Source organism: Eurytemora carolleeae, unplaced genomic scaffold (assembly GCF_000591075.1).
Source record: "Eurytemora carolleeae unplaced genomic scaffold, Eaff_2.0 scaffold598, whole genome shotgun sequence".
Lineage (NCBI taxonomy): Eukaryota > Metazoa > Arthropoda > Copepoda > Calanoida > Temoridae > Eurytemora > Eurytemora carolleeae.
The window spans coordinates 195,566-206,155 of record NW_019396493.1 but is presented as its reverse complement, the minus strand read 5'-3'; the positions used below and the strand labels follow the sequence as shown (position 1 = coordinate 206,155).

General features: G+C 32.9%; 1 protein-coding gene across 1 annotated transcript; it reads left to right on the top strand.

Annotated features, from left to right (window-relative positions):
- Positions 1-772: 772 nt before the first annotated feature.
- LOC111704294 (uncharacterized) lies at positions 773-6,056 on the top strand (the record flags this gene model as incomplete). Its single annotated transcript, XM_023476504.1, has 5 exons — positions 773-891; positions 1,900-1,957; positions 2,952-3,056; positions 4,688-5,059; positions 5,124-6,056. Coding segments are annotated over 5 exons (666 nt in total), but the record flags the coding sequence as incomplete, so codon positions are not given.
- Between the last annotated feature and the right edge of the window lie 4,534 nt (positions 6,057-10,590).

The window sequence follows — 10,590 nt, the reverse complement described above, 5'->3', positions numbered from 1 at the left end:
AAAACTAATTACCAACTGCTATGTTTCGTGGGACATCCTGTACATTAAAATCTATATAATAAAGCTATATATATATATATACAGGTTTACCCACAAAGGATGAGACTGTGAAGACGACTTGTAATGCTTCAAGTTTGACGATTCCAAGTTTAAATTAAGTCTTGTGCCTCGAATGTGGTCTATAATGGCTTATTCAATGATTTGGCAAAGTAGGGAAGTAGTTTATAGTAGCAGGGAATCATATGAATATAAGGAAACAGGCAGTATATAGTATGTATAGTAGCAGGGAATCATGAGAATATTATGAAACAGACAGTATAAAGTATGTACAGTCGCAGGGAATCATATGAATATTAAGAAACAGACAGTATAAAGTATGTACAGTCGTCTCTGACCCTGTATATAGCGGAGACCATAATACTGAACCAGACTCAAGTTCATCATTTAAATAGTCAATTGTGCAGTGTACGCAGACCCATTTCTCTTTATATATTTGATAGTCTTATACTGGTAAAACTATTTGCAAAACTATGCATAAGTTAACAATTTCAAGTATGTAAAAGATCACATAAATGTCGTCTTCATTTTTCACAGTTTTTTTTGGTCCAACTATATATAAGTTTTAAGTGCTGATTGTGCACTGTACAATACATAGTAAATTTGTGCACTGTAAATTTGTGCACTGTACAATACATCGCAAACAACCCTGATTTTTTTACGCAAGATAAATAATTAAAGTAAGTAATTAAAACAAACTTCTTGTTACTTCTAGGAGTGGAGTCGATATGATTTTAAGAGTGGAGTTCTCCAGTCTCTCCGAAGTTTAGGGAAGAAACTTATTGTAATTTTGCTCGGAGAAATCAAACTATCAGATCTCGATCCAGAACTTAGGTTTGTAAAAGAAAACAAAATTTAGATATTTTTAATTTTAAAAAAAAATTAACGTTTGTTTTGTTCCAAGCTTGCCTGTAGAATTGTTCAGATTAATTCAATCTTGGTCTCTGGACAATATTTTTCTCAGTTCCATGTTTTTCTCTGGTCCATGGTTGTCTCTGGTCCATGTTTGTCTTTGGTCCATGTTTGTCTTTGGTCCATGTTTGTCTTTGGTCCATGTTTGTCTTTGGTTCATGTTTGTCTTTGGTTCATGTTTGTCTTTTGGTCCATGTTTGTCTTTGGTTCATGCTTGTCTTTGGTCCATGTTTGTCTTTGGTCCATGTTTGTCTTTGGTCCATGTTTGTCTTTGGTCCATACTTGTTTTGGTCCATGTTTGTCTCTGGTTCATGTTTTTTCTATGTTCCATGTTTGTCTCTGGTCCATGATTGTCTTTGATCCATGTTTGTCTCTGGTCCATGTTTGTCTCAGGTCTATGTTTGTCTCTGGTCCATGTTTGTCTTTGGTCCATGTTTGTCTCAGGTCCCTGTTTGTCTTTGGTTCATGATTGTCTCTGGTCCATGTTTTTTCTATGCTCCACGTTTGTCTCTGGTTCATGTTTGTCTCTGGTCCATGTTTGTCTCTGGTCCATGTTTGTCTTTGGTTCATGTTTGTCGTCCATGTTTGTCTTTGGGTCATGTTTGTCGTCCATGTTTGTCTCTGGTCCATGTTTGACTCTGGTCCATGTTTGTCTCTGGTCCATGTTTGTCTCTGGTCCATGTTTGTCTCTGGTCCCTGTTTGTCTCTGGTCCATGTTTGTCTCTGGTCCATGTTTGTCTTTGGGTCATGTTTGTCGTCCATGTTTGTCTCTGGTCCATGTTTGTCTCTGGTCCATGTTTGTCTCTGGTCCATGTTTGTCTCTGGTCCCTGTTTGTCTCTGGTCCCTGTTTGTCTCTGGTCCATGTTTGTCTCTGGTCTATGTTTTTTCTATGTTCCATGTTTTTAATATTTTTACAATTATATTTTCAGATGTATTGTGAACTCTGCCACCTTGTTAAACTGGGGGGAACACAAATTCTGGGAGAAGGTAAACTGATTTATTTATAAATATATTTACAAATATTTGATGCTGAATTTTTAAATTGTTTGGATTACAGGGACCTGAGGCCGATCAAGAATAAATAAGATATTAAAGTTTTTAACATAACTTAACCCATCAGATTTTTGGGGTTTCAGGTTCTTAATAAAGTAGCATATTTTTTAAGTAAAACCAAATAAATAAGTAAATAAAACCAATTTTGGAAAAAAAAACTTTGTTTTGTGAAGACAAATTAAATAATTTGATCTGACAATAATATGAGATTAAGTGTTTGCAATGAAATTAGATCTGGACGAAGAAACTAAATCTATTTTGATTTGTCAAATCAGTTTTTATTTTGGAAAATATTTTCCTCCCGGTCCAACTTTATGTCATCTAACATGAAAACTTTCAAGAATAAAATATATATTTGTTGTTTTTATTGCGCAAAACTTGCAATTATAAAAAGCCTGTACCAAAGGGGAAAAAATAACATATTTAGATATGAGTTGTTTATCTAAAAATACCTACAAAACAATTCAACAACAGTCGCATCAAAATCTGATTTTTAAATTCCCATATCTTTGCATCCTAATGGTGTAAACCTTTTATATTTAAAACTCAGTCCATTTAATCTAGCAGAGATAAATCATAATTTATAATATTAAAGGTCTAACAATTTAGAGAGTGATCACTCAGTTCCTTTAGGAGAGTAATCAGTTCCTTTAGGAGAGTAATCAGTCCCTTTAGGAGAGTAATCAGTTCCTTTAGGAGAGTAATCAGTTCCTTTAGGAGAGTAATCAGTTCCTTTAGGAGAGTAATCAGTCCCTTTTGGGCTTTTCTGATAAAAACGCGAAGGTTACATGTTTAAAGAAAGTGTTGGGTAATTCTGACTCTTGGAAACATGTTTTAACGTTTAAATGCGTATGATGTGTATTTTCAAAGTTTTAGGTTTGTAAATTTTCTATTTTTAAGTCGGAGAAATAATTAGATTTTCTTTTAGGTAAAATTCAATCTGCCGGAAAGAGGAGATACAGGGATATCACAATCCACTACTCTACAATCCTATCCTTCTACTCTACATTCATTCAACTCAGTTCTATATCAGGTAGAACTACCAGTACAAGGATTTCCTTTTCTTGTTTAATCCTATATTAGCTTGTACCAGTCCGCATAGTCAACCCAGGCTTTAGTGTTAGGCTGCCTTAGTGCTTTAATTAAAAAGTACTATTAATGATTTATAACAATTCACTATTATTCAGCCTTCCTAATTCTGCTGCACAAACCACATACTGGGTACACTAGACGGGCTGGTATGTTAAAGACTAGACCGGCATTCTTGAACCGGTTCAGAACATGCAACTGTTTAATGGTAATCTATCCTTGGACCGGTTCAGAACATTCAACTGTTTAATGGTAATCTATCCTTGGACCGGTTCAGAACATGCAACTGTTTAATGGTAATCTATCCTTGGACCGGTTCAGAACATGCAACTGTTTAATAGTAATCTATCCTTGGACCGGTTCAGAACATGCAAGTAATCTATCCTTGGACCGGTTCAGAACATGCAACTGTTTAATGGTAATCTATCCAAGAATCCAAGATGTCGTCGTGTATGTCAATAAATCTAAGCATTTGTTAGATCGACTTTTGCGTAGAAATTTTCAAACTAGCAATTAATAGAATTTATGTTTAACAAAAAACATGTTTAGTTGTGTTGATTCTATTATTTTCATGTTAAAACTGTTTTGAAATCATTACGTCAATTATATCTACTAAAAAAGTCCATTTAAAGGAATTAATAATATTCGGGGATAAATTTAAAAAATGAATTGGTTTCCGGATTAAATTTTAGACTAAACCCAGAAATTTGAATATGGTCAGAATAAGAGGAAATGTAAGGATAAGGACAACGTCAAGTTCAGTTTAAACTTTTAAAGAAATATCTTTTAAATTTTCAATATCTTGGGGTTTCAGATTTGTTCAAGGAAAAGTTTTTGACAGTTCTTCCTATTTTCTTATAAATTCCAATCTTCCAACGGTTTGATAAAATCTCCACAGTTTTTTAATCTACAAAATAGTTTCTCATCTAGAAAATTCTAGTCTTTTTAACAACAGTTAAGATTGTTTATTTTCAGACTAGGAAACGAAATTCATGTTTTATAATTTTCTTATCCATATATCTTTGCAATCCGATGGTGTAAACATTATAAATTTCAAACTTATACTAATTGATCTACCCAAATTTGTAATTTGAAATATCAAAGGTCTACGACATCGGGCTGCAAAGATAAAGATTAGCAGAATAAAGTGTGCGACTAAAACTTAATTCCTTTACTTTTCTAATGTTTTAAGCGATAATTTAAATTTTCAAAAACTCCCAAATTGACAGCCATGCAAAGCTTTTGAGTTAGATATGAAGTTAAAATATATATAGCTTGGAACATATAGATAAAAACATACTTGGTAAAACCCACCTTAAAAGGACTTTAGACTTAATTTTAATTGACCCTCCATTTAACAATGGGTATGCTGCAGAGACAGTAAAGTAAAATTTAATCTTTTCCCAGAAAATGTTTCTAGGGTATAATAGTCTTTAATTGGGATCAATTGAATTTACTTCAATAGCCCCTTTAAAGTCATCTCACTCATTTTCTACGTACCAGTACCCCTCTTTAAGAACAACTTTAAAATCGTGAAAAAATGCGGGAATTTTTTCTTTATTTTAATATTTTCAGGTTCCTGACCTTTACGAAGCTAGTCCAAGATATGAATCTGCTCCCGGTCAACCTTCTCTCCGTCCTCTTCTCTCTCCAACCTCTCCGGACGGATTAGTTTCTCCGGGAGGAGTTCTAACCAATCTCCAAACCATCTCTAGGTCCAAACCAGGCTCAGTTTATCCTCCCGCAACCTGTTTACAGAACACCTTCCCTCACTCATCATTCAGGATCCTACACCCAGTCGGTGATCCTTCACGTGATCCTACGCTACTACGTGATCCATGTGATCTTACGCAATTCAGACCTCCTGCGTATGGCACGAGAACACTGAGAAATCAGAATTTGTATTCTGCACAAACAAATCCACGGCACATTGATCATATTTACCAGGTCTGCATGTGATCATTGATCATATTTACTAGGTCTGTATGTGATCATTGATCATGTTTACCAGGTGTGCATGTGATCATTGATAATATAAACCAAGTTTATATGTTATCACTGAACGCAAAATAATCTTTGAATGTTTTAAATTTTCCCCTTAAGTAAGATTAAGATTTTTATTGATCAAATGATCAAACGACAAAGTGAACTTCATGTGATGTCTTATCTTGCCCGAGATTCAAATCAATCAATCAAATAATCAATTCTTCCGTTTTCAAAATCAAGTTTTTATAAAAACTAATTTTTACCTTTTGTAACTCTTCCATCACAATTGGAATTGCGAACTAAACAAAATAAAACTGATTTTTCTATTTTAATCCTTGCAGTACACTTTTTTGTAACAATGTTTGTACAGCATGATAGTGTACGATCCAAGGGCGTACACAGAAAACAATCTAGGGAGGGGGGTAAATATGCGCGAAGCGCAAAATTGTTGTCCCCCCTAGGAGCTCGTAGGGGGCAAAATTTGAACTGTCAATTCAAAACATTTGGCTTCTTGGATACTTTAAAGGTACAAATACAGTCTACTTACAGCTACTACATTATCTCCTTCAATCAAAAGTAGCAGAAAAAAAAACAGCAAACTAACTTTTTATGTTCTTCACTCTTCAATTTAAGATTTCAAAAGTGTGATAGCTCTGAGTTCTAGCCCCCCCCTTTACAGTTCTAGGGGGGGGGGGGAACTGCCCCCCTGTTCACGCCCTTGGTACGATTATTGTTTATTATGAGATAAATTATAAAATAATATAGTGCCAGGCATATATCTTAAATGGACTGTAAGCGAAATTTTAAGAAACCTTCTCAGCAAAGAAGGCTGTGCCAGATTCAGATAAATCAGTTTAAAGGGAACTGGTGTGAATCTGGGAGGGTCACTTGAAATTACGCTTACAGTCCCTTTAACATCTGAGGATGATGTTATAAGGGTTCATTCTGATATCTGTATAATGTTTCCGCCCCAACCGACTTCAAGAGGAGTTGTTCTAACAAAAAGTAAAACTTTTGACCATATCCAATCAAATTATGTAATTCCTCCTTTCTACAAATATATTCAAATATTCAGATGGAAAACCCTTAAATATTTATAAACATTAGATTGAAGAATACAATATTTGTTTTGGTCTCTGGTTTCTGGTTTCCGGTTTTCCAAAGGGGTCGAATCATTGCTGCCACCCCCCCCCCCATTCTATAATTATTAACGTTTCTAACTTTATAAGCAGAATTGAACATTTGATTGATTGATTATAAAGATGCATCTATCTATCTATCTGACTAACTATGCAGAAATAATGATACTTTGTGATTTATTGTAGTTTTATTGATTTATCTAGTGATTAATGTAATTAATGTAATTATTGTAATATTAATTTGACTCTATGTAAGAAATCTTTACTTGTTCAAGTGATTCTAGTGATTGGAGAGAAATCAAGGTTTGTTACCAACCATTTGATTTATTTATCAACCATTTGATTTATTTTTCAATCATTTGATTTGTTCATCAATCACTTGATTTATTAATCAATCATTTTATTTATTTATCAATCACATGATTTAATCATCAACCAATTGATTTATTTATCAACCAGTTGATTTATTAATCAACCAATTGGTTTATTCATCTTTCAAATGATTTATTCATCAACCAATTGATTTATTTATCAACTAATTGATTTATTCATCAACCAATTGATTTATTCATTAACCAATTGATTTATTCATCAACCAATTGATTTATTCATCAACCAATTGATTTATTCATCAACTAATTGATTTATTCATCAACCAATTGATTTATTATTGATTGTTCGATTTAAGAGGCTGTTCCTGAAATACAAAGGAGAGTGTCGTATACCTCATAAACAATCCTCTTAAATAACAAACCTTGACCCAGATTTAGATGTTTTATATTCATTCAGAAGTTAATTATTCATTCAGAATAAATGTGGTTTAATCTTTCACCTTGTATTTTCTTTATATTTGAACCATAAAGCAGTTTCAGAGAATATTCCGAGTTATTGGGAAATAGGACATTTTTTTCAAATAAGAGCGCAAACTAGTGTTAGAGTCGCTATAAAAAGTCACATCTATATTTATGCAGGGATATCCGCAAAGAATGAGATTTTAGAGACGACTGTACGAAATTTATATTTATGTAGGGATACCCACAAAAAATGAGATTTTAGAGACGACTGTACGAAATCTATATTTATGCAGGGCTATCCACAAAAATGAGATTTTAGAGACGACTGTACGAAATTTATATTTATGCAGGGATACCCACAAAAAATGAGATTTTAGAGACGACTGTACGAAATTTATATTTATGCAGGGCTATCCGCAAAGAATGAGATTTTAGAGACGACTGTACGAAATTTATATTTATGCAGGGATATCCGCAAAGAATGAGATTTTTGAGACGACTGTACGAAATCTATATTTATGCAGGGATATCCGCAAAGAATGAGATTTTAGAGACGACTGTACGAAATCTATACTGATGTCTGTTTCCATATAATTATGGTTTCCTGCTACTTCAATCTTGTTTTCTTCATTTTCAAATTGATAAATAAGCCATAGCATGACTTTAGTCTAAGCTTAATTCATTCTTGAAATCTAAAGAGTTTCTGGTCGTCTTCACAATCTCATTCTTAACGGGTAACCCTGTATAAAAATATAGAATTCCAGGCAAAGCAGGGTCTCCAAACTGGTATTTCATAAGTAGCTTGGGAACCCAGCTTTGCCTACAAACTAAAATTTCTCTATAAAAGTTAACGTTCACAAAAGCTGAGAACAACATTATTGAAGTTCTACCGAGTTCTTCAAATTATAATAGAACATACAAACTAACAGAGCATATTTTTTTCTCATTTTTCACATCGAGAGAGAATAGAAAATTGTGTAAAGTTTTGGTTCGGAGTCGCAGTTTTTATATTTTGCTAAAGTTCAAAAATGTTTTCCTAATTTAGTTTAATTTATACTTTAAAAAAAATTATTAAGGATTTTATACGTAAATAAAAGTGATCCTTGAGAAAGGCCTGACCTGGTTTATATCGCTACCCTTTAACACTCTATAACAATGTGTAAGATATCTTCGTTTTCTTTCTAAAACAGGGCTGAATTGTGAAAATTTCCTCTATTGTTTCTACAGCATACATCCACAAAGATACAAAATTTCAAGAAACAATATTTTTTTGTTCGATAAATTGAAATAGTTCATTAATCCTTGGTCAGAGAACGGTTTATAGGGTACCGTTGTGAATGAGACATGTCATTCTTTAAATGAAGGGTCAATAGAAATTTCATCTTCCCTCTTCACTAAAAGTCCCTTTAAATAACTAGGGGGATTCTCACAAAGGTTCTATTTAAGCGCACTTTCGTAATTGGCTTAAATACAGTCCGTTCAGCAGTGTGTAACTTTTTTCTGCCTACACTCTTATTAAGCAAAGACATAGGGATCCTAGCCTACTAATTTTTAGTTATAGTCACACAACCATGCATGAGATTATTTTAACGGTCAATTATGATTATGACGACCAGGATGATTGCTCGTATTTTCTAACAAATTTGTTATATCCCTTTCATTCTGTCCGTAATTTCATAAAAAGAATATTCGTCCTTTTCTGGCAGTTTTCGGTAGCTTACGGTACCTTACAGTAGTTTTCGGTAGTTTAAGGTAGTTTACAACGTACTACTGTAGTTTGTGGTAGTTTGCGGTAGTTTTCGATTGTTTCCGGTAGTTTTCTGGTATTTTTCGGTAGATTACGGTAGTTTATAGTGGTTTTCGGTACTTTTCGATAGTTTCCGGTAGTTTTCGGTAGAGTACGGTAGTTGCAGGTAGTTTTCGGCAATTTACGATAGTGCCCGGTAGGTTTCGGCAGTTTACGATGGTGCCCGGTAGGTTTCGGCAAGTCTAATATTGCAGTGAAAACTGAAAACTAAGTATCTATATAATAATTAGTCTTTATGGTTGATTTTCAATAAATCGGGTTCAATAGAAAGTTGAGTAGATGTATCATTGATTTTAGAGGATTTGATCGTTTTTCCAATGAAATTTGTATTTTCAATGAAAAATGCATTATTAATGATGAAAAGAATTTTCTCCCTTACCTCAAAGAGAATTTTAAATGCAATAAATGAAACATATTCTCTTAAAATTTTCTTTAATGGAAAATATTTTGACTAAAAATTATATATTTCCTGAATGTAGTTATCCATCTTTCTAGCTATATCTATCTATCTATCTATCTATCTATCTATCTATCTATCTATCTATCTATCTATCCATCTATCTATCTATCTATCTATCTATCTATCTAAATTTATCAGTTTGGTCTTAACAGAAATCTTGGCAACTTGACACATTTTTAGTTCTTTAGCTTTTATATATATTTTTCTTATTTTAAACTTGTTCATGTCTGTTTGCCTTTTCCTTTTAGCTCTTTTTCTTTTCCTTTGTCTTCTTATCTTATTTTATCTGTTTTTCTACTTTTTTATTTTGTTTCTTTTATTCATACCTGTTGTAGATCTGAAAGTGGAAATTTTAATTTCTCTAAATGTTGCGGATTTTTCTGTTTATTTTAGTGCATTTTCAGGGCAAAATTTTTACCTTTGTCTATCCATAAACCTTCCCTAGGATCATGGGATTTGCCAAAATAAATATTGGCCCGATCGGTTCAGCCGTTTTGACATTTTAGAATATTTTAAATATGAAATTCAGAGTATAATAATAATAATAACAATATTTTATTTTTTAGAAACGTTTTAACAGATTTCGAAAAATGTGAGTGGTGCGCGGCATTCTTAGATAGTTGCGCAAGCGACAAGAGAAATAATCAAATTCAAAACAATGAAATTAAAACATATTATAAAATATAAACTATATACAAATGTGGCGAAAGATAATCGATAACTATAGGTTGTAATATCTGAATGATTTTTTTTAAAGTAATTGATTTTTTTTACGGTCTAAGTCACATGTTGCAATTTTCTCAATTTGCATGAGCGCTAAGTTATTCGGTATGAGACGTCTTTAACAATTTTCTCCTTATAGACGCAACAGATAGAAATAAGATTATTAGCAATCAAAAGCGCTTTTTTATCGCAATAGGCCTATACCCCCTTTCATTTTTTGCGAACACTCCCTTTAAGTGTCTCATTATTTGTGTCTCACCCTGTCTTTCTTGTATTTAATCCTTCTTCTGTATACTCACCCTGTATTTCTTGTATATAATCCTTCTTCTTTATACTCCCCCTGTATTTCTTGTATATAATCCTTCTTCTGTAAACTCACCCTGTATTTCTTGTATATAATCCTTCTTCTGTATACTCACCCTGTATTTCTTGTATATAATCCTTCTTCTGTATACTCACCCTGTATTTCTTGTATGTAATCCTTCTTCTGTATACTCACCCTGTATTTCTTGTATATAATCCTTCTTCTGTATACTCACCCTGTATTTCTTGTATATAATCCTTCTTCT